The 22,848-nt window shown below is 40.0% G+C and overlaps 2 protein-coding genes across 4 annotated transcripts in view; both read right to left on the bottom strand.

Moving 5' to 3' along the window:
- The window catches only part of LOC101740231 (ankyrin-3), a 165,912-nt gene that overhangs the window by 15,805 nt on the left and 127,259 nt on the right, over positions 1 to 22,848 (bottom strand). For all 3 annotated transcript variants that reach the window (XM_038021046.2, XM_062676484.1, XM_038021047.2), the window contains exons 18-25: positions 15,035 to 15,115; positions 13,181 to 13,352; positions 10,702 to 10,821; positions 9,907 to 10,014; positions 4,084 to 4,213; positions 2,893 to 3,081; positions 1,765 to 1,959; positions 662 to 813 (exon numbers count right to left, since the gene is read on the bottom strand). In XM_038021046.2, coding sequence (XP_037876974.1) covers positions 662 to 813; positions 1,765 to 1,959; positions 2,893 to 3,081; positions 4,084 to 4,213; positions 9,907 to 10,014; positions 10,702 to 10,821; positions 13,181 to 13,352; positions 15,035 to 15,115 — 1,147 coding nt within the window. The remainder of the gene's footprint in view (positions 1 to 661; positions 814 to 1,764; positions 1,960 to 2,892; positions 3,082 to 4,083; positions 4,214 to 9,906; positions 10,015 to 10,701; positions 10,822 to 13,180; positions 13,353 to 15,034; positions 15,116 to 22,848) is intronic.
- Positions 1,063 to 22,848, bottom strand: part of LOC134201536 (uncharacterized) — a 56,393-nt gene continuing 34,607 nt past the window's right edge. The window contains exon 2 of the mRNA XM_062676487.1: positions 1,063 to 1,117. The gene's annotated coding sequence lies outside the window, so the exon portion shown is untranslated. The remainder of the gene's footprint in view (positions 1,118 to 22,848) is intronic.

Here is a 22,848-nt window from a genome sequence, read left to right as displayed (position 1 = left end):
GTTTTTGGTCTCATTATATTATTTTCGACGTTTTGCAAATTTTACAGTTTTCTACGACTAAAATACGACGGAAACAATATAACAATAAAAACAATTCAACCGTAAAAATAGCTTAAACTAAAATACTCAAAAAAATTAAATTATTAAATCGAAACAATTTTTATAAGTCGAATACTACTGGAAATTATTCTTAGGTTACAAATTGAAGTAAACCATCATGTGTATGTATGTATGTGTATGTGTTACAAAGAGAAAGTAAACGATTAAGTGTGTATGTGTGTTTAAAGAGGGTTGTATTTATAAATAGAACATTACTGCAAATCACTCTTAGGATACAAATTGAAGTGTTTACTTTTTCGTCGTTTTACGCTACGTTTCGATCGTTTGAACATGTGTATGTATTTTTACTGGTGGTAGGACCTCTTGTGAGTCCACGCGGGTAGGTGCCACCTGCCTGCCTATTTCTGCCGTGAAGCAGTAATGCGTTTCGGTTTGAAGGGTGGGGCAGCCGTTGTAACTATACTGAGACCTTAGAAATTATATCTCAAGGTGTGTGGCGCATTTACGTTGTAAATGTCTATAGACTCCAACCAGGTGGGCTGTGAGCTCGTCCACCCATCTAAGCAATAAAAAAAAAAAGTATGCTTGATGAGGGTTGTACCTGGCGGAGACGGTGGTGGTGAAGGAGGCGCAGTCGTCGGTGATGGTGAGCGGCGTGGAGCCGGTGACGTCCTCCCACACGGCGCGCGCCTGCCCGCCCATGATGGAGCACAGCAGCCGCAAGTTGGAGGTCGACGGCTTCTCATGCCCATCCTGCAGACGCAACAGACTCTCTTACTGCCCGAGGTTCGAGATTGGGTGGAGGGCATCCCAACACGTTTTTTTTTTGAAGTGAAACTTCTTTAGAATCGTTCTGAATTCAAACTCGATGAAACGAAAAAATAAGTCCATAGAGACACAAACACATAAATGTATAGGATTCAGCCGGTGAGTGAATGAGATAGAACACATTAGACGTTCTCGGTGTCCTCTTTGTGCGACTCTTCGTAGCATCCCCACTATCGTTTTTTTTAATTATTTTTTTTTGCCTTTGTAGGCAGACGAGCATACGGCCCACCTGATGGTGAGTGGTTACCGTCGCCCATGGACTCAGCAATGCCAAGGGCAGAGCCAAGCCGCTGCCTACCGCTTAATACTCTCTACAAGCCTCGTTTGAAGAAGGACATGTCATAGCGCTCGGGAAACACCGTGGAGGGGAGCTCATTCCATAGCCGGATGGTACGTGGCAAAAAAGATCTCTGGAAACGCACTGTGGATGACCGCAGTGGCTCCAGGTAGTATGGATGAACTCTACTCCGGTGGCGGGCGGTGCGATGGTAAAAACGAGACGTTGGTATCATCTCGAACAATTCCTCAGAGCACTCCCCATGGACCATGCGGTACAAAATACAGAGGGAACCGAAGTCCCTCCGCAGACCCAGAGGCTCCAAACGATCCCAGAGATGGGAGCAGTACTCCACGTGAGGCCGGACTTGTGCTTTATAGAGCAAAAGTCTATCGTCTACTAAACATTGTCCATATGTATGCTCCTGTGTAGTGGGATAGTCAGCCGTTCTATCTCATTTTCTCACCGGCTGAATTCTGTACATTTATGTGTTTGTGTCTTTATGGACTTATTTATTCGTTTCATCGAGTTTGAAATCACAACGATTCTAAAGAAGTTTCACTTTAAAAAGTTATTGTTGACATTGAAGTGGTGCGCACCTGCGGCTGCGGCAGCGGCACGGTGAGCGTGATGGCGCGGTGGAACTTCCGGCGGCGCGGCTCCACGGTGACGACGGCGGACACGGCGCCGCGCCGCGGCAGCACGCGCGCCCGCTGCGCCGCGTCCGCGCCCTGCGCCTGCACGCCCACGCGGATGCGCTTCGTCAGCGCCGCGGGCGGGAACAGCGCCTGCACCTGCACGACGCGCACAAATATTCATGTTTTTTTTACAGCTTAGATGGGTGGACGAGCTCACAGCCTTTCTGATGTAAAGTGGTTACTGGAGCCCATAGACATTAGATGGGTGGAAGCCCATAGACATCTACAACTTAAATGCACTACCCTTAAGCTAATCATCTAGTCAACAAAATTAAAAAATTATAAGAGGCATGAAAGTAACTATTTTATTTTCTCAAGTTAAAAAAGAGTCTAAATATTATGATTTCATGATTTTTGCACTAAAACTGTTCAATTTTTGGGTTTAAATTTTGAAATCTCCCGCCAACTTAGCCGGTACCCACGCTCTCTACTAAGCGCGACACGTTGCCACAGTTTATGCGACATTTCAATAAAATTGTCGTAGAACCTTGAGCAGTTAGCGATAGATCCGTATTTCATTAAAACTTTAAAAATCAAAAAAACTGAGCTTTTTTTTTATTGCTTAGATGGGTGGATGAGCTCACAGCCCACCTGGTGTTAAGTAGTTACTGAAGCACATAGACATCTACAACGTAAAATGCGCCACCCTCCTTAAGATATAAATAAGTTCTGAGGTCTTAGTATAGTTACAACGGCTGCCCCGCCCTTCAAACCGAAACGCATTACTGCTTCACGGCAGAAATAGGCAGAGCGGTGGTACCTGCCCGCGTGGACTCACAAGAGGTCCTACCACCAGTAATTACGCAAATTGTAATTTTGCTGGTTTGATTTTTATTACACGATGTTATTCCTTCACCGTGGAAGTCAATCGTGAACATTTGTTGAGTACGTATATCATTAGAAAAATTGGTACCCGCCTGAGATTCGAACATGCATCGCTCAACACGTATGCACCGGACGTCTTATCCTTTAGGCCACGACGACTTTAAGGAAAGAATGGCAGTGAGCGGTGACGTCAGCGGCGGTTACCTGCGGTATGTGCGAGCTGGAGACGGTGCCGCCCTCGGGCCCCACCACGTGCACCTCCTGGCGGACGCGCGACACGCACGCCAGGTAGTGCGGGAAGTCGCACGTGACGATGCGCGTGACGCGCTCCCCGCGCTCGCCCAGCGCCTCGCCGTTGTTGCCATACTCCTGGCGCTCGCGTTCCAGTGCCTCCTTCATGAACAAACAATAGAAACATTAGAAACTTTCGCGCGTCTATATCTATGGGTTGGGAGGCCGAATTGGTTAGTTGTTCAATAAAAACCATATGCTGTTCGCCGATGCATCACGCATGCGAACGTAGCAACTGATTTCAGATTTATTATGATATTCGTTACGATCCGAATAGTTTTTAGGGAAAGAGTTCTTTTCTCTTATCTGTTCGCTGAGGAGAAATTGCCAGAAAGAGAGGTGACAATTTAGAGAAGTTGCTGGTAGCAGGCAAAGTATGCGGAAGAAGTCCAATGCGCTGGTCGCAGCAGATATGCTCCCCTCGCAACACTTCAGTCCACGTTGCTTGCTATCCACACAGCCGAGGATAGGCAGGCGTGGCGCACGATAATCCAAGAGAAAACTAATAGAGGAGGCCACGACCATTGAGGAGCATTCGAGGATTATCAACGCAATGAGGATCTAATCGCTGGTAGCCTAAGAGTCTATTCCAGCTACACGTGGACGAGAGAAAGAGAGAGAGAGAAGAGAGAGAAAGAGAGAGAGAGAAGAGAGAGAGAGAGAAGAGAGAGAGAAGAGAAGAGAGAGAGAAGTGAGAGAAAGAGAGAGAGAGAGAGAGAAGAGAGAGAAACATTAATTGAATAATCGAAGAAAAACTATAAATACAAACAAAACATCGTTCAGAGTTGATAAAGTCGTCAAGTAGGTATATCGTCGTTGCAAATTTAAAATCTCCTATGTGACATTTTGGGGCAAAAATGATGTTTTCATATATTATTATTATTATAAAAGTTATTTTGAATACCTATACTAAGCTATAAGCAAAGACTCCTGTGTGCTAAAAAAATTTGCATAAATTTTTTTTCATGAGGTACTTTTTTTTTAGAATTTCTCGAAATCTAAATTTATACACATAGGAGATTTCAAATTTTCAACGACGACATGTATATTCATTGGTAAAGGAAAGTGACACTTAACCTTGTGATTTTTAAGTATGAAATTCACCTGTATCATAGGATTGTCATTGTTGTGCAGGTAGTGGTCTTGCCACGTCTCTCCCGTGTCTGAACGCAGGATGACGATCTCGCGGTCGCGGCACGCGGACGTGAAGATGGGCACTTCGATTATAACCGGCCTGGAATTGTATTTATTACTATAACGACTAAATTCAACTCAGCTAATCAGTATGTTAGGACTACAGATAACATAAAAATAATTGTTGAGAAAGTAGTAATCTTAATCTATACTAATATATAAATCTACAGTGGTTTTTACGGATGTTCCGTTATAACTACAGAACCATGCATCCGATTGACTTGAAACTTGGTGTCCATGTAGAAAATACATGTATTTAATGGATAGGCTAATATTTTTGAGTGTTGGACTCCCTACATCAGTTGCGGGGGCGTTAATGATGAGAATCTTTATGGGGGTGAGAAATAATAATGTTATTGATGTGCCTTTGGAAAACATACAGCATTGTATTATGAAGAAGCAGTGTGTACTTAGCTTAGATTCCTTGTCTATGTCCAACCATAGACAGTCAATTTAGTTCCATCTTTAGCCGCTAGGTGCTGCCAGCAAGTATAAAGGGAGCGCAGCCATCTTTGATCTTCATAGCGTTGTGTACTTTCGTACTGTGAAGTCGCAAGTCCACAAATATTTATTCGACTTCTTATTAATTGCAAAAAATATTTATTTTGTGTTTCTATGAGTGTTATTTTGCAATCATTACGAGTATTATTTACCAATCCTATCATCGGACGCCATGAATCACGCGTCATCTGTTGGAGGTGATGTTGAGTCAAGCTCCATAATTTCCGAGAGGGAAGATGTCCAGGCGAGACGCGATGGAGACGCCTCGCGTTCGAATAGCTCGTCAAGCGAAAAAGAACAAAAGGAGTCTCTGCGTAAGAAACGACGGGATTCAAAGGTAACGGTCGATCTTCGTATCGGCTCGTTATCCCACCAGGTCAGTGACGTTGTAAATCTAATAATGCATCAACTGTGTGTAACAATTGAATGTAACGAAAATTGTTGTAAACAAATTGATCTCGTCAATACGGAAATTTTGACAAAAACACAACAGATTTAAACTAATAATCTTTGTAACATAATTACTGAAAACTTTGACAAATCGTCTCCGTCGTACAAGTTACCCGTAAAAAGCGTTTTAAATTGTATACGGAAAAAAGGGCCGTATGTATAGAAATAAGACGTCAAAGTTTAATTTCCGTGGTCTCTAACAAAGTATCCTCTTGCCAACGCACTACTCATTGAGGAATTATTTTTCTGATAATACTAAATTGAAATCTATTCAGTCCCTCGGAGGGCTACAATCCTATTTGTCACGACCTCGTACAAAAGGCAAGCCAAACATTATAAACAATCATAGTCCGTAACATCTGGCACAATCCAGAGGGGGGCAATTGAAGACACCGACGGGAGGCACTGAGTGCCACCAAAATTGTAATAATTTGTAAACCATGTATGGTTACCAAATACCATAAAAACAAAAAAAAAAAAAAAAAAAATAAAAAAAAAAAAAAAAAATCTGCGGAAGAAAAGCGACGGATCAATGCGTCCAATTTTCGATCTTCGAGAGTTGAACAAGGTCGTAAAGATAAAATACCTAACTGTTTTCGGACACCTAGGTACCAAACTTTCTCCACCCAGGGGACTGGATGATAGAATTGAACATTTCTCAGGAATATTTTTCTAGTATCAGTCGCAAAATTTCGTCGATACTTCTTGAGGATCAGTACCAAGGTACCAGTATCAGTACCTCCAGGAAGGAATCGGTACCTTCTTATGAGTTAGTATGAAATGACATGCCTACCCTTCGGTCTGGCTTCAGAGCCACACCTTTTTGCTTCTATAACATGCGGGTCGCAGAGACCTTGCGTGCAAAGGGAACTCGAGTGCTAGTGTCTACTAGACGACTTCCTTTTTGGTCGACCAAGACAAATCCAAGTTGAAACTTCAGGCTGCAGAAGCTGTGAAGCTTTTGGATTAACCTTTTTTGCTTCCATAACATGCTGGGTCGCAGAGACCTTGCGTGCAAAGTCGAGTGCTAGCTTACCTACACGACTTAATCTTGTTTCACCAAGACAAATAAACGTTTTTGTTCCCATAGCATGCTCGGTCGCGGAGACCTTGCGTACATAGGGAAGTCAAATGTTAACGTACCTACGCGACTTTCTCTTGGTCCTTGAAGACAAATACACCTTTTTGCTTCCACAGCATGCTCGGTCACGGAGGCATTGCGTGCAAAATCGAAGTGCTAGCTTACTTACACGACATGATCTTGTTTCACCAAGACAAATAAACGTTTTTGCTCCCATAGCATGCTCGGTCGCGAAGACCTTACGTACATAAGGAAGTCAAATGTTAACCTACCTACGCGACTTTTTCTTGGTCCATGAAGACAAATACACCTTTTTTGCTTGCATAGCATGCTCGGTCGCGGAAACATTGCGTGCAAAGGGATGTTGAGTGTTATCCCACCTACGCAAATCCCACCAGGTCCATCAAAAGAAGTCCAAGTTGAGTCTTCAGGCCACATAAGCTGTAAAGCTCTTGGATTATTTGGGCTGCCAAGTCAGCCTTACAAAAAATCAATTAGTACACTGGTTCAAGAGATGACATGTCTAGGGATTCGATGGAAAATTGCGAGAAATGAAGTGGCCACTCAACAACATCCTAGCTCAAACTCTGACGGAATTACATCAATCTATGCTAACTTGCAAATTTTCTTGCGAAGTTTCAAGAAAAGGGGTAAAAAACAGGCCATCCTGCATGTGTTAACAATTAAATGCAGTGCTGACGCGGAGCCACATGTTAGACATTGCCGATACACAAAACCAACCATTTCCTGGCAACGGAAGCTTCGGACATGTGTAGGGGTTACAAATGCAGTGCTGACGCGGAGCCACATGTCAAACGTTGCCGAGACCCAAAACCAACCATTTCCTGGCAACGGAAGCTTCGGACATGGGTAGGGGTTACAATTAGACAAAATATTAACGTCCTGTCTATGGTCAGCTCAACAACAGAAACTCTGAAAGTGTTTCACTAACGTTGACCTTTCGATTTTTAAACCTAAGCGATAAGTTCAAGATAACTGTCAGCTTATCTCTCGGGGAGATACAACATCATAGCCGACAGGCTATCACGAGGAAATCAACCTGCGAAATGGCACTTTTTACCACAAGTGACCACAAAAGTTTTTCGAAAGTGGGGTCATCCGGATATAAACCCATTCGCCGACCAAGATTGGATACCTTCAGCAGACCGTAGAGGATGCAACTAGCATGGAGAATTCCTCCTCTCAACCTTCTCCCCAAAGTACTGACTCACTTCAACAGTGTCTAGGGAACCTACCTGGTAGTGTTCCCAGACTGAGCGAAAGCATTTGGGTTTCCAAGCCCTCAGATCCCGAACGCTAGATAACTCGCACGAAATCCAAAACCTGCCTCCTCCACAGGTTAAACATTAACCCTGAAAGCTTAGAAAGGGGGGGGGGGGAGGTTGTACAAATAATAGACTGGTCTAAACAGGAGAAGATTTATTGAAAATTAGCTGGTGTCAATCCACTTTGTCAGCATACTTACCAGCAACTAGAAGATGGTGCATATGGTGCTACAGTTTTAAAATTGATCCTAAGTCTGCAGATGTTGCCAAATTCTTTCTTCTTTTCCAAAAAGAAAATTTTGCCTATAAAACAATCCTTCTGCATCATAAAGCAGCGCTGTCGACTTTCTGTGGGCGAAATACATGTAGGACAGCAAACATTCTCAAGCTCTCTAATAAAAATTGCTATTTTAAAAAAGCCATCGGAATAGCTAAACAAAATTCAACTACTTATTACAATTTTACTAAGTGTAGTCCCATTCACATGAGATCCGAGAACAGTTCTAAATTGGTTTTCTTCAAACCCAGCCACCAGATCACGCCTCAATGTAGCTAAGGACACCAACAACCATGTTGCTGGCTACTGGACGCAGAGTTAATGACCTTACTTTGCTCAACATTTCTAAAGACAGTTTCTTTGATAACAGAGAAAAACATCTTTCTGATACCAGTCTTTGGGTCTAAAATTGAAATCCATTTTCGTCAATAATCTGCATAAGTGCTTTCTAAACATGAAACTAAAGACATGCCCGGTAAGATTCGTAAGGACTTTTTTCTAACTATGTGTGTTGTCACAAAAGCGGCATCCCGTACTGTAATTGGAAACTGATCTTCGTTCAACCTTACGAGGTAATGGCATCAACGCATCTCTAAGAAGTTGTAGATCAGCAGTAGCCTCGGAGATGGATTGATAATGAACCAATGGACGAAATACTTTCTAGAGGCAATTGCAAATCATCCAAACGTTTACAATAATTATTGCCGAATAAGAGCTTCGTAAAGATCCTCACGATTCTTTTTTTCAACACATTTACTTCTACATGATGTATATACATCATTTATACAATTTATACATTTTCTTGTATATACAAGATAAAATGTTTATTACAAACTTATAAATATTTTTTAATTATTGAATTAACATGGAAGTTAACAACTGTTTTTTCGATTTAATAATTATATAAATTATGAACATTATCATTGCGCTTCATAATTTTATTATGGCTTTACCTATTTCATCATAGCGTTGTGCTTAATAATTTCACCAGCAGATAACAAACACGTCTTCATAATACAATGCTGTATGTTTTCCAAAGGCACATCAATATTACGGTTTTACATAACAATAAAACCGATATTATGTGCCGAGAAGGAAAACATACAGCATTGCAGGAAGTTCTTCCTGGTGAAGACTATGAAGATCAAAGATGGCTGCGCTCCCTTTATACTTGCTGGCAGCACCTAGCGGCTAAAGATGGAACTAAATTGACTGTCTATGGTTGGACATAGACAAGGAATCTAAGCTAAGTACACACTGCTTCTTCATAATACAATGCTGTATGTTTTCCTTCTCGGCACATAATATCGGTTTTATTGTTATGTAAAACCGTAATAATTTTAAATGCCCAGCGAAGCGGACGGGTACAGCTAGTAACATTATAAAAATAGTTCGATCTAATTGAAATCAAATTACTATACCAATTTTTAACGTCAAGCTAAACACCAATCACAACAGATGACGTCACTTGTGACTAATCGTACATTTCGGTTCAAATGACTTAACACATACTGAAGTTGAGTATATCCGAAGGTCACAAGGTATAATTTTCATTTATCGATTCACTTTTTTTTCCCCACCTAAGCTGATAGCCTTGAGAAGCTATTTCAGCGTAACTTTAGCTAGTAGGTGAGCTCACGGGGCTCAAACCGGAGTGATGCTAACACTGACCCTAGCAAGAGCAGTGCTTCGCAAAATCTACCACCGGATCGGAAACGCGACCCACTGAGAAAATCCGGCGTGAAACTCAGTGGGCTGTATCTGTGGGTTAATTCGCTCGTCGAGCCCTTCGTCGCAAGCGACGGGTTCGACGAGGACGGTGACCGTTGCTTGAGGTACCTAAAAGTACCGTTAATGGATCGGGAGGATCAGTAATGACGTGTTTTGGGCGAAGTCGATTGTTTACCATTCGGTCTACCAGATCGGGTATGTAGTTTCCAGCGGCCACGACAAGAGGATTCTCATGTCGTGCCGCCTTCTCGAAGTGGCGCCACGATGCCGACTTTAAATACTTACTGACAGAGTCGAGCTCCAGGTCATCGTAGAGATCTACGTTCCTCTGAAACCATGGTGCTCCGACGGCTATCCTGCAGAATCGTGATTGTCGATTCACTAACAAAGCATTTGTTGATACTCACGCTAAGAACTTGGCTCCAGCTGGTTGTAACTCCAGTAATCTGGAGGCCAGAGCTTCGCCCTCCATCAGCGGAGGCGGGGCGGCGGCCGGGGCGCGTCTGGTGGCAGCTCTGATCAGAGACACTTCAATTAAAACATCTGTGTTTGTATATAGTGTCCCTTTTTTTTAGAAACAGAATTGCGGTAGCGATATTTTAAAAATTAGCTTGCGTCTAATATTTCTTTAGATGGTTTCTCTAGAAAACATTGAAAATAAATATTGAACTTGCCTATTTTCTCGCAGCGTCCTTTTTGAAAGCAATAGAATAATTTAAAATACTTTACTATCTTTAAACACCTCTATATTTGTACGATATCCAAAATTGTTTTTTTTTTATTGCTTAGATAGGTGAACGAGCTCACAGCCCACCTGGTGTTAAGTGGTTACTGGAGCCCATAGACATCTACAACGTAAATGCCGCCACCCACCTTGAGACATGAGTTCTAAGCTCCTCAGTATAGTTACAACGGCTGCCCCACCCTTCGAACCGAACCGCATTACTGCTTCACGGCAGAAATAGGCAGGGCGATGGTACCCGACCGCGCGAACTCTCAAGAGATCCTACTACCATTTATTACGCAAATTATAATTTTGCGGATTTGTTTTTTATTACACGATGTTATTCCTTCACCGTGGAAGTCAATCGTGAACATTTGTTGAGTACGTATTTCATTGACATGGTTAACAAAGGATCTAATTCACAGTCAAAATTGATTCTTTAATGTTGTCTTTAGTACTGGATTATGGTATTAATTACCTGCACGTGACTCTGGTTGGTGCCGCACAAGCCGCCGGCGGTACGATGATCCGGACTCCGCCGCGGCGCTTCGCTTTCATGGCCCCGCCGCGGGCGTCAACAACAAAGGACACCAAAAACCTACAAATAATAAATATCAAGGCACTGTTTTTTAAGAAATTCATTATATAAAATTAAATGAAGTATCATTTTTTTTTTTTATTGCTTAGATGGATGGACGAGCTCACAGCCCACCTGATGTTAAGTGGTTACTGGAACCCATAGACATCTACAACGTAAATGCGCCACCCACCTCAAGATATAAGTTCTAAGGTCTCAGTATAGTTACAACGGCTACCTCACCCTTCGAACCGAAACGCATTACTGCTTCACGGCGGAATTAGGCGGGGTGGTGGTACCTACCCGTGTGGACTCCCAAGAGGTCCTACCACCAGTAATATAAATAAACTCGCTGACCCGGCAGACTTCGTAGTGCCTCAATCGATAAACAAAAGACCTAAACTTTTGTACAAAATAAACTTAAAACAAACTAAAGGAATCCGTCCGACGGGGGACAAACCGAAGGAAAAACAAAAATTGCTATTTTTATTTAATTCCGAGCATTTTCATATTTATCTACCTTTTAAACCTTCTCTGGACGTCAAAAAATAATTCAAGACTAAAATTAGCCAAATCGGTCCGGTCAAGCCGTTCTCGAGTTTTAGCGAGACTAACGAACAGCAATTCATTTTTATATTTATAGATGACTATTTGACTTCACATTCTCGGAGTAATAAATATTTATAAAAAATTAAGTATCGGAAACAGTAATATAGTTCCATCGACGTATCCCACTGAGGTTCTCGATTGATCTTCAGTGGCTCGCGATCCCGATGCGATGGTAGATTCAGCGAACCACTGCATTTGCTAGGGCAGATGCTAGCACTCTTTCAGGTCCCGTTAGCCCGCCAACCAGTGAATGATGAAGATACGATAAATGAACGATAAGCCAGAATCTCTAGTCTACTGGCAGACGGGTGTGGAAAAAGAATATAGTAAACGGTGTTTCCCGAGCGCTATGACATGTCCTTCTTCAAACGAGGCTTGCGGAGAGTACTTAATGGTAGGCAACGGCTTGGCTATGCCCCTCGTATTGCTGACGTCCATAAGCGACGGTAACCACTTACCATCAGGTGGGCCGTATGCTCGTCTGCCTACAAAGACAATAAAAAAAAACTAAATCGGAAGTATGGGACACTACTCTAAATAGTTTTAGTTTATATCGTATCCGTGTTCTACCGATCAGATAATACTTTCCTTTCATTTTAAAATCGATCTATTAATGTAAATAAATACTTCGCGTAGTAACCAACTAATTATTCTAAATAAATCATCGAATATCGATACAATTAACACGCAAACGAACAACAATCAAAGGAAAGTGATATATATGGGTAATTAGAAGACGATCGAATGGATTGATTGTCGGCCATGTTAACAACATAGCTGCAAGCGTAAGTACTTTGTGAAGTGAAAGAGAATTTTCCATTGTCGTTCTTCGTTGGAAATGTTTGTAAAAACCTAAGCGCATAGGAAAACTGTGAATGTGTCATTGTAAGTGAAGATGCCGTGCTTATTATTTGTCCGTGAATTGCACGGAAGGACCGTGGTTTGTACGGTGAACCAAACTGGAATTTAGGCTATGATAGTGATCAAAATTAATTTTTATTTGTGTACATACACATTTATCATTTATAGTCTTTATTTGTTTTAATTAATAATATTTCGATGATTCTATGTACACAAATGTTTTTTCTGATATAAATGATTTTAATGTTAATTTAATTAATGGATAAGTTTACATAGTATTGTTTGAGGTAGCCTTCCTTAAAACGCTCAGCGATTTTCGGTGATTTTTATTTTCATTAATCTGTAATTTATAGTTTTATTGCGAGATGGAAAGACGAAAATGTATTTACTAAATTATTTCTGAAATGTACAGAGTCGAGTGTAAAATTATACTCCTGTTTGCGAAAAAAAAAACACGTTTTTGTTTTATTTTGTGTTATACATACATATTTAATTTGAGGCGGAAATAAAAAGGAATGGCAACTAAATTGTAAAAAAAAAGATTTTTACTATTTCTGCAGCGAATTGTTGTGTTTCAGTTTGAAAGATAACTTGACCTTCTATTTTAAAGTGTGTTTTCTTTTTTTTCCTACCTAGCCTCTCAAGGCATTTTCAGCTTAACCATAGCCTTGAGAGGCTATTTCAGCTTTACCTTAACTAGTAGGTGAGCTCACGGGGCTCAAACCGGAGTGATGCTAACACTGACCCTGGCAAGAGCAGTGCTTCGCAGAATCTACCACCGGATCGGAAACGCGACCCACTGAGAAGATCTGGCGAGTGATCCGACGTGATTTCTACGGCAATCATTTAACACCAGTTGCGCCATGACCTAATTCACAGAGTTAGAGCGATAAAAAATATCTCTGCTCACCCAATATCGACTGGTTGTCGTTCCATCGTGGCGACTTTTTTGTCATTATTGCTCGGCCACAGGTGTCCGTCGGTGACCGTGTCCTCGAGCGGTTTCGCCCGGTGCAGCGTGCCGACTTCGCTGTTCATGTAGCGGTACTGCTGTTGCTGTTGAATAGGACACTCGACTTCGCCTGAAAGACGAGGCAAAACATACTTTAAATGTTTCTAGATAAGACGGAGAATCGAAACAATATCTTTATATTTAAACTAGCTTTTGCCCGCGACTCCGTCCGCGTTGAATAAACTTTGACATAACGCTAAATTTTACCCCCCGCTTACACTTTACCCCACACACATTCTTTATTGGTGCTCCACTTGTATTGGTCTTATCGTGATGTTATATAGCCTATAGCCTTCCTCATGTCCTATGTCTTAGGAATTTTTGTGTTTGTTATTCATTAATATTTTATCTTGCGTTTATAGCTTATTTCATAGTTTTATGTCACAAAAAGAACGTTGTGCCTTAGATTCATCCACATTAATGAAATACCAAAATTGATTAAAAATTGTATAATATGTATTCTTATTTAACTAAATTTTCGTCCACGCAATATATTTAATGACCAGTGATAAAATCGTATTGTTGGCATGAAATCATTATTTTGTTTTCACAAAATCTCTCAATACGTTTGTTACATTGTTTTCAATAATTCGCGTTTGTTTTTCGCGACATTTGCGCCAATTTTGTTATTCGAAGTGATTATAGCGATTTTTAAAGCGTATTATACTTTTGTTCATCATCAAATCAACTTACACACAACGATGCCTCCAATGAACACTACTCTAACTCAAAATTTTGAAATTTTCATTGTTCACGCAAATCGCTTCACTATGTCAAAAGTATTACAATTAATCATTATTAATGGGGTTCGAAGCAAGGGTAAATCAGCTAGTTACACAAAAAAACCATAAATATATCTGCAATAATAAAGATTTTATCAACTTTTTTCGTTTAAACGCTCCTCCTGTAAATCTACGAATTTGGAGTTAGCGTAGTGTTCATTGGAGGCATCGGACAAAAAGGCGTTAAAAATGTTAACATATCATTCTAAGTGTGAATTGTTTTCCACCACCATCATCACCATCCTGGCCATTGCCGCGAAGCATGTTACAGTAGGCAGCAGCTTGAGATTGTCTCTGGCAATGTCTATCAGGACGGTCACCACTTAGGTCAGATGAGCCGTGTGATCGTCTGTCTATAAAAGCACTAAAAAATGTGTTCCGGTTTGAACATGGGACGTGGGATGGGACTGACTTTTTTTATTTAAAATTGAGATTCAAAGCTCATCTCTGAAGATGAGCGGCACCATTCGCACTGTGATGCCCATGGCCTCCGATAACGGATTAAAATCATTTAGACCGTGATCTAAAATGGATGGACTTGAGTTATCGTAACAATTTTTTCAATGTACAGTTGCACTAACGGTGTTTTTCTTTCTTTTTTATAGCTTAAATGGGTGGACGAGCTCACGGCCCACCTGGTGGTAAGTGGTTACTGGAGCCCATAGACATCTACAACGTAAACGCGCCACCCACCTTGAGATATAAGTTCTAAGGTCTCAGTATAGTCACAACGGCTGCCCCACCCTTCAAACCGAAACGCATTACTGCTTCACGGCAGAAATAGGCAGGGTGGTGGTGCCTACCCGTGCGGACTCACAAGAGGTCCTACCACCAGTAATGTACCTTAAATATTAAAACAATAGTACTTTTTTGCTATTCACACTATGTTACGTAGGTGTGTACAAATTGTTGTATGACCTCATCTAATCTAGTGCATGACTGTTTAAGGTCATTAATAGACGTGACGTACCTCCTTCGTCTTCCGAGTCGCTCATGAACGTGTCCTGCATGAGCTCAGGTGCTGCCACGCGGTATTTACCCTCAAGGCCACCTGGAACAAGCAACGATCAAATATAATTGCGATTACTCCAACAGCCAGGTCTATTTGTTTCAGCGATAAGGTTTGAGAAGCATCCGATTTTTATATGACTATTCGGATAGATATGATGACCGGACTCGATCATGCGGTGGTACGATCCGTGGCCAAACGTTTTTGCGTATAAGTGAATTTGACATTTAGTTACGAATAATTAAATTCCGACTAGATAATCGAACATATTTTATATCCATCAAATTCAAGATTCCGTGCACAGTCTATGGTAATTGTTTAACCTTAAGTGTATTCGATAAAAGTTTAACTAGTAATAGGGAAATTCGTAGCATTTATGAAAAGCATGTTTAGCGGAGGAAATGATTGAACTGCGGGCTTTTATGGCCGATCATGGCCTTATGCTCATAAACGATCACACTTTATAAACGTGTGTCTGCGATGGTGTCATTTGAATTTTGCAATAGACATTAGCTTGAAAGATTATAGGTCACATAAATCCAAATAATTAGTCAGTGTAAAATAAAAAATATTCTACTAATAAGAGAGTGTTCTTAACCGGAAAACTAAAAAATTGTAGCAATAGAGCTTTCTATTACTACTAGAATAGTACTAGGACTAGTAATAGATATATAGACTAGTACACTAGTCCACCTGTTACGCTCAAAACTGTTCTTATAACCTTCCTATCACTGATAATAAGTAACTAGATGATGACCGAACCTTCCTCGGTTTTTTTTTTGATAACGCCGTCTTGTTGTGTCTTTAAAGCGGTTATTTGCCCTCAATTAAGAAAAATAGTATTATTATTCGCCAATAGATGTCGGGAAGAGTTGATTATTGAAAACATGAATAAACCAACATTTTCTGAAAATAAATCGTAGCTAGATCGATTTATCGCCCCCGAAATCCCCTGTATACTAAATTTTATGAAAATCGTTGGAGCCGTTTCCGAGATTCAGTATGAAAATCGTTGGAGCCGTTTCCGAGATTCAGATTATATTGTATACAAGAATTGCTCGTTTAAAGGTATAAGATACTTTTAAGCCTTACAACAGATTCACGTTCGAGGCGGTTATCGATTGCGCCGGCACGTGGACAAGGGACAAAGAACTGCGTGAAGAAAGTGCGACCACATTCCCCAGGAAGTCCCACTATTGAAATATGGTTGCCTCGCTCGGACCGTCGTGCATACAAAATCATTTTAAACACACTCCCAATTCCACGTACGAAAGGGACGCAGATACATTTACCTTTGAAATTAGAGTATGGTTGTCTCATTTTTTTTTCGCTTGACATGCGTTGCAGCGATTTGTATTATACAAAAGCACAGTTATGGTTGACGACACTGGTCAAATTATATCCTAATGCTCGTGTTTTGTTTTCACAGGTTCGTGAACTCGTGTACTCAGTAACTCAGTAACAGTCAAACTAGTTGACTTCATCATTATAGTTTATAAAATACTAGCTGTACCCGTCCGCTTCGCTGGGCATTCCAAATTAACATTATTATTTCTCAGTCCCACAAAGATTCTCATCATTAACGCCCCCGTAACTTACACCAGTTGTAATTATTATTAGGGAGTCCAACACTCGTATAAATATTAGCCTATCCATTAAGTACATGTATTTTCTACATGAATAGCAAATTTCAAATCAATCGGATGCATGGTTCAGTAGTTATAACGGAACATCCGTAAAAATCACTGTAGATTCATATACATATTAGTATAGATAACTAATAATGAACGAAGTTGTCACTTTATTTTGCAAGGTTTCAACTCAAAACCAGTATCGACCGCTTCCAATAAAGAAATCCGCAAACAGATTGTTTACAGACGCTGTTAACGCAACCACTTGGTACAAGACAAGGTTTCTGTTCGTAGCTTAAGTGTATGAAAAAAAAACTTCATGTTTACAGACAGGCACACACGACAAAATTCGTGATTTAAAAAAAAATGTTTTTTTACATTTCAGGTACCACAAAATATCATTCGCGAAGCAGCTGCCCTTAGGTTGTTAGGTCTCCCCAGGGGACGCTCGGGCAGCTGTTAGCAAATCTCATCCGCCCTGGCTGAGCCCGTGCTCGCCCATCTATCCTAGTGAAACAGGTAAGGCCTTCGGGCCACCAGCAATCCTTCCACTAAAAAAAAAACCACTAAATAAAGGCATATGCTCCACAGTCTAGTGTGTTTCGGGGACTGGCAACTACCTTCGTCTTACATTATGTTTCTTTCCAGGTCACCGTCCTCGCCGAACCCGTCGATTGCGACGAAGGGCTCGACGAGTAAATTAACCCATAGACACAGCCCACTGAGTTTCTTGCCGGATCTTCTCAGTGGGTCGCGTTTCCGATCCGGTGGTAGATTCTGCGAAGCACTGCTCTTGCTAGGGCCAGTGTTAGTAACACTCCGGTTTGAGCCAGGTGAGCTCACCCTTCAAGGAGAAGTTAAAATAGCCGCTCAAGGCTATCAGCATAGGTAGGAAAAAAAACGTTTCTATAACAATAACTTGCTAAAACTATAGGTATTTATGTCAAATGAATATCATATTGTTATTATTTTTCTGTTTTTGTTGATTGTTACCGTTTCGATGTCAGAAAACAAACTGATGTATTTGTATTGACAATTAAAGTAAGATCGTAATAGAAAATGCTTTACATATTAAAAGATCACAACACAAAACTCGTAGTAAGCGAATGAAAACGACGCAGAGTAAGCGATCCGAAAAGAAAAACGGAATTATAATCATTTTTTTAAATAAACGTACCGCGTTGTTTTTATATGAGATGAAGAATTGATACCTACTGTAAATGCTGACCTATTTATCAGGTATAATGTAAAATAATCTAAATATACATACAACGACATCCCGTGAGCTGTTATGACATCAAGCATGGGGGTTACATAAGAGACAATTTATCGTACGCGACTTGTCACTGACGTCATCGAGGTGAGGTTGCCAGATTAAAATTTCAATTAATAGTTTAAAAATATATTCGGTACAATGAAACTGATCTCGTTTTCGAATCTTTGATAGTAAACATTAGTATTTTATTCAACAAGTACAGATAGGCATCTCTATAAAACTGAATACGGACCACACGTTCATTTTAATAAAATTACTTCAGTTTTAATACAGGTTTATTGAATTCAACTTACATTAAGCAGAAATCGTTCAGCGGTAGGGAATACTATTTGACAGTTTCATGTTGACAAAAATGTAACGTGAATTACCCGGTCACCGTCCTCGACGAACCCGTCGCTTGCGACGAAAGGCTCGACGAGTGAATTAACCCATAGACACAGCCCACTGAGTTTCTCTCCGGAACTTCTCAGTGGGTCGCGTTTCCGATCCGGTGGTAGATTCTGCGAAGCACTGCTCTTGCTAGGGCCAGTGTTAGCAACACTCCCGGTTTGAGTCCCATGAGCTCACCTACACGTCAAGGAGAAGCTGAAATAGCCTCTCAAGGCTATCAGCATAAGTAGAAAAAAAAAAGTGAATTATATTCGAAAGCTTTTAATTTTGACGAGCGATTATAGTGCGGCCATCTAAAGCACCATGAAAGTTGATGCTGCCGCCCACAACAATCGTTTCAGTACCAGTTGCATTACACGACTGACTTTGAGTCTTCAAACTTGAACGCATTATTGCATTTCTGCAGAATTAGTACCTCATGAAATCGCCCCTTACCTGTGTCATTGGTTTGAAAGAAAAATTAGTTGCAACCGCTTCTTATCTATGTTATCGGTATGAAAGAAACTGAAATTGCACTTATACAATAATTCGACTAAAGAAGCTGCCATCGGCTGTCGAATAATTACATAATAATGTAGATGATAAAAATTATACTTTTCTGTCGGTAGCGTCGGATGAGTGGGCGTGCACGTGCATCATGTAATTGGCCGTCGGCCCGATGTCACCTGACCTTTGACACTAATTCTAGGGTCGGCAGACTAAAGCACATAAGTCAAAATTTTCAGTTTATTTTTTATTACATCATCGGTTTACATTTTGCTCAACACACAATCTGACTAAAGCACATAAATCAAACTCAAGTATTTCATGGCGTATTCAAGCGGCGTTCTGTATCAACCTTATTAAATCCTAATATAATCAAACGAACTAAAAAACATAACTGGACTTATGTTCTAAGGAACACCATAAGTACAAAGTTATTAACGTAAGAAGTCTGACTTATGTTATAAAGAACATCAAAATGTAACATTTCTTTAGAGAAAGTGGTTACTTAAAAATATTTATAACGTAAACAATACTTCGGTAAGTGGTTTTAATTTACTAATGTTGTCGATTGTGCACAGTTTGTTGGTTAGTTGTGTTAGTTAGTTGTGTGTGAGTGCTTAAATATTTTAATTATTTAAGATGAATATTCAAAGATGCAAGAAATTAGTTGAAATGGCGTTATCCACTCATCTGGAAAGCAATGAAGGTATATTTTCACATATCTTCAAAATTATGATTTGCAAATTACGTAATTATATCATTATAAATAGATGATTGTTTTGTCCTTTTTTAGAAAATGTAAATCAACAGTCGATTTTGAACACAGAGAACCTAGTGGTAGACGATCCTATACCGTCGACATCATCAGGTCAAGTCAGTAGTTTAACATACCATCCTGTACTTGACTTCTCTAGTGATGATTCTGTACGAGATCCATGTTATGAATTACCGAGACTTTCAACCACATCAAGTTCAAGTACTTGTGATGAAATTTCAATTAATCCTAATGTGTCTCCAAAAAAGAGTATACGTACTATAAAAAGAGAAAAAAAATTAAAACGTAACTTAGGACAGGCATACAAAACATTAAAAGGAAAATGTATATCAGATCGTACTATGAAAGAGCTACCTGTTTGCAGAATGAAATGTAAAGAACGTATACCATTAACTGATAGGCATGCCATATTTACAGAATATTGGCAAATGGGGTCATATGCAAAAAGATCTGCATACATGGCGTCTTTAATGGAAATTAAAGATAAATCTACGCAAAGAATACGAGCTATTGAACCTGAAAAGCAAAAGCTTAGAATGAAGACATATAAATACTTTTTTACTGTGCATGGTAAACGTGAACCTGTCTGCCGAGGATGTTTAATGAAAACTTTAGATGAAAGTGACAATTTTATAAAGACAGTTGCTATGAAAAGGAGATCATCCATAGGGGGTACTCAAACTGATGACATGCGAGGGAAAACAATTCCTAAGCATAAGATATCAAACGAAAAACGCCTAGAAATTAAGACACATATCATGTCATTTCCGTCATACGAAAGTCACTATACGAGAAAGTCTACATCAAAGAAGTATTTGCCATCTCACTTAACAATGCAAAAGATGTTTGAGTTATTTTGTCAAGATCGGAATAATCCACCTTCAATCAAAATCTATAGTCAGGAATTTCACAAATTAGGACTTTCATTTAAAAAACTGCGTGTCGATACTTGTTACACTTGTGACAAGTTTAAGATGCAGATACAGTTGTGTCAAGAGGAATCTGTTAAAATCGATCTCATACTTCAACATGATAACCACAAAACGCTAGCTGATCAAGCCTATGACATGAAACGAGCTGACACGCTAAGGTGCAAGAATGATGACACGTTACAGGTGTACACATTTGATTTACAGCAGTGTTTGCCAACACCAGCTCTAAGTTCTTCTGTAGCCTTTTATAAACGGCAATTATGGACGTTCAATTTAACTGTCCACGACAACAAAACTGGTAAAGCTGTTTGCTATGTGTGGCACGAGGCGGTAGCAGCTCGGGGAGCTAACCAAATCGCTTCTTGTATTTACAAGCACTTAGAAACATCCGTATCTGATAATACGAAACATGTAATTTTTTACTCGGATACATGCGGTGGGCAAAATAGGAATTCCCATGTCAGTTGTATGTTTACTTGGGTATTGCAAAAACATCGAGCTATCAAAACAATTGACCACAAATTTATGATACCTGGCCATAGCCATTTAGAAGTAGATACCGATCATGGCATCATAGAAAAAAAAAAGAAGAAAACGGAATTACAGGTATTTCATCCACATGATTGGATACAGTTGATCCGGTCTAGCAGCAAAAAGTTTAAGGTTGTTGAAATGAAAAATACAGACTTTTATGACTTTTCATCCCTCCTCAAAAGTGCTTTAGTTTTAAGAAATAAAGATACCGATGGGCGGCAGTTTAAATGGCTGGAAAAAAGATGGCTACGCTATGAGCAAGAATTTGGCGTTCTCACTTATAAAGACACCCTGAATATAGATTCGCCTTTTTCTACCTTTAACTATAAAAGAAGAGGGTCCAGTGTTCCTGATCATGTTCCTATAATATCTATACAGCCATTACCCATATCCATCGAGAAAAAAAATGATTTAATTTCGCTGCTCCCTTTAATACCGGATATTTTCCATGAATTTTACGTAAGTCTTCCCACGTTGGAAACTTTACGAAATACTGATCCAGATATTTTAGAACTCGATGAAGAAGTAGAATTTTAATTAAACATTGAGTTGTTATTTATATTTATGACTTATATTATTATAATATATATCTGAATTGTTGATATTTTTCACTTAACTCATACTATTATTGTGTTCCTTATAACTTAAGTCATCTAAAGATTAAATAATCACATTTACTTTAACATATTTAATTTTAATAATAAGTTAGTGTTATAGACTTATATAATTCAAATAAACATTATTAAGTTTGTTAATGTATAAGATTCTAAATAGTTTTTTTTAATTCCTGTAAAGTAGAGTTTTTTGACTTATGTGCTTTAGTCTGCTGACCCTAGAATTGTCGTCGCTTATGAAACGCGTTTCGTAATCAATAATCGTAATGAAGCTATCGTTGCCCACTGATACGGACACAGGAAATGCGGTGAAATGTCAAGAAAATTACGATGTAATATCTATACTAATATACAAATCTAAAGTGTTTTTTACGGATGTTCCGTTATAACCATGCATCCGATTGACTTGAAACTTGGTATCCATGTAGAAAATACATGTAGTTAATGGATAGGCTAATATTTATAGGAGCGTTGGACTCCCTAATAATAATTTTCAATGCCCAGCGAAGCGGACGAGTACGGCAATTTTTTTATAAATTCGCTTCTGGGAACGGAGTTCCTTATGACGTGCCTTTCTAGACGTGCGTCTAGATGGTAGGCAGCAGCTTGGCTCTGCCCCTGGCATTGCTGAAGTCCATGGGCGACGGTAACCACTCACCATCAGGTGGGCCGTATGCTCGTCTGCCTACAAGGGCAATTAAAAAAAAATTAAAAAAATTGAAACAACGATAAACGACACCAAAAACCGACATCTGTTTTTGGGGTGATATTTGAGGCACTCCCCGATCACTTATCTGAGTAATGTAGAGTGTATTCTCAAGCTCTTAAGACTTGCAGTGTAAATCCTTGTATTAGACGGTTTTAGCTCTAACACTAGGAACAGGCTTAGGTACTCCGGTAACCGTACTCGTCGAACTCGGCAAAGAGTTCGACGTGCAACTAAACCTACACATCAGCCCGCTGAGTTTCTCGCCGGATCTTATCAGCGATTCCGATCCGGTAGTAGATTCATTCGGGGGACCTATGGAGGCGCTCGGGCAGCTGTTAGCAAATCCCACCCTTCTGTCTGATCACCCACCTGTCCTTGTGAAACTGGAAAGGCCTCCGGGTCACCAGTAACGACTCAATCATAAAAAA

The sequence above is a fragment of the Bombyx mori genome, chromosome 27 (assembly GCF_030269925.1).
Source record: "Bombyx mori chromosome 27, ASM3026992v2".
Classification (NCBI taxonomy): domain Eukaryota; kingdom Metazoa; phylum Arthropoda; class Insecta; order Lepidoptera; family Bombycidae; genus Bombyx; species Bombyx mori.
Note: the sequence above shows the minus strand (reverse complement) of the source record. Positions and strands in the feature narration are given on the sequence as shown.